Source organism: Eimeria mitis, genomic scaffold, assembly GCF_000499745.2.
Source record: "Eimeria mitis Houghton genomic scaffold, Emh_scaff1634, whole genome shotgun sequence".
Classification (NCBI taxonomy): domain Eukaryota; phylum Apicomplexa; class Conoidasida; order Eucoccidiorida; family Eimeriidae; genus Eimeria; species Eimeria mitis.
Genome location: NW_013569949.1, coordinates 2,326 through 3,343, shown reverse-complemented (window position 1 = coordinate 3,343; position 1,018 = coordinate 2,326). Strand labels below are relative to the sequence as shown.

Genomic DNA, 1,018 nt, shown 5'->3' with positions numbered 1-1,018 from the left:
TGCTGCTGCTGCACCCCCTGCCGCTGCAAGGCGGGGGGCCCCAACTGCGGCTGCGTACCCGAGCCTATAGAGGGGAGCAGCAGGATGCCGGTGGAGCTGCAGGTGAGTTTAATAAAAATATAAATTATTTATTTATTTATTTATTTATTTATTTGTTTGTTTATTTGTTTTTTGTTTGTTTGCTTTTTTGTTTTTTTGTTTATTCATTTAGCTGCTAGCTTCCTGGCAAGCTCAAGTGTATCCTGCTGCTGGTTCTACTGCTGCTGCTGCTGCTGCTGCAACTGCTGCTGCAACTGCTGCTGCTGCTGCTGCTACTGCTGATGCTGCTGAAACTGCTGCCGCTGCTGCTGCTGCTGCTACTGCTGCTGCTGCTGCAACTGCTGCTGCTGCTGCTGCTGCTGCGCTGCAGGAGTGGGCCATCAAGTCTCAGCAGCAAGGGCGGACGGTTGTCTTGCTGCAGGCAGCAGGAGTTATCTTGGGTACCATCCTCCCCTGATTTAGGGTTTAGGGTTTAGGGTTTACTGTTTAGGGTTTAGGGTTTAGGGTTTCGGGGTCAGGGTTTAGCCTTAAACCCTAAACCCTAACCCCTAAAGTTGAGGGGTTTATGGAGGGGTCTCTATTTCTTCTCTTTCGCTCTCTGAAGTGTCTCCGTTTCTTCCTCTGTCTCCTTTCTATCTCTTTTATATATCTCCTTTCTGTCTCCTTTCTGTCTCCTTTCTGTCTCCTTTCTGTCTCCTTTCTGTCTCCTTCTGTCTCCTTTCTGTCTCCTGTCTGTCTCCTTTTCTGTCTGCTTTCTGTCTCTCTCCCCGTCTCCTTTTCTGTCTCTCATTCTGTCTCCTTTACTTTCTCTGCTTGTTTTTCTTTCTCGCCCTGTGCGTATCTATCCCCTCTCTATGCATATATATATATAAATATATATTATTTTTTTTTTTGTTTGTTTTTATTTTTATTTGTTTTCAGGTTGTGCTGCTCTATCGGATGGCCTGCATCCTGAGTCTGCTGCAGTTGTAGCTGCGCT

The 1,018-nt window shown here is 46.6% G+C and overlaps 1 protein-coding gene across 1 annotated transcript in view; it reads left to right on the top strand.

Moving 5' to 3' along the window:
• Positions 1 to 1,018, top strand: part of EMH_0040860 (uncharacterized protein) — a gene marked incomplete at both ends in the record, with an annotated part of 4,966 nt that overhangs the window by 1,888 nt on the left and 2,060 nt on the right. Inside the window, 3 exons of the mRNA XM_013495558.1 lie at positions 3 to 102; positions 410 to 479; positions 961 to 1,018. Of these exons, the coding sequence (XP_013351012.1) occupies positions 3 to 102; positions 410 to 479; positions 961 to 1,018 (228 nt within the window). The remainder of the gene's footprint in view (positions 1 to 2; positions 103 to 409; positions 480 to 960) is intronic.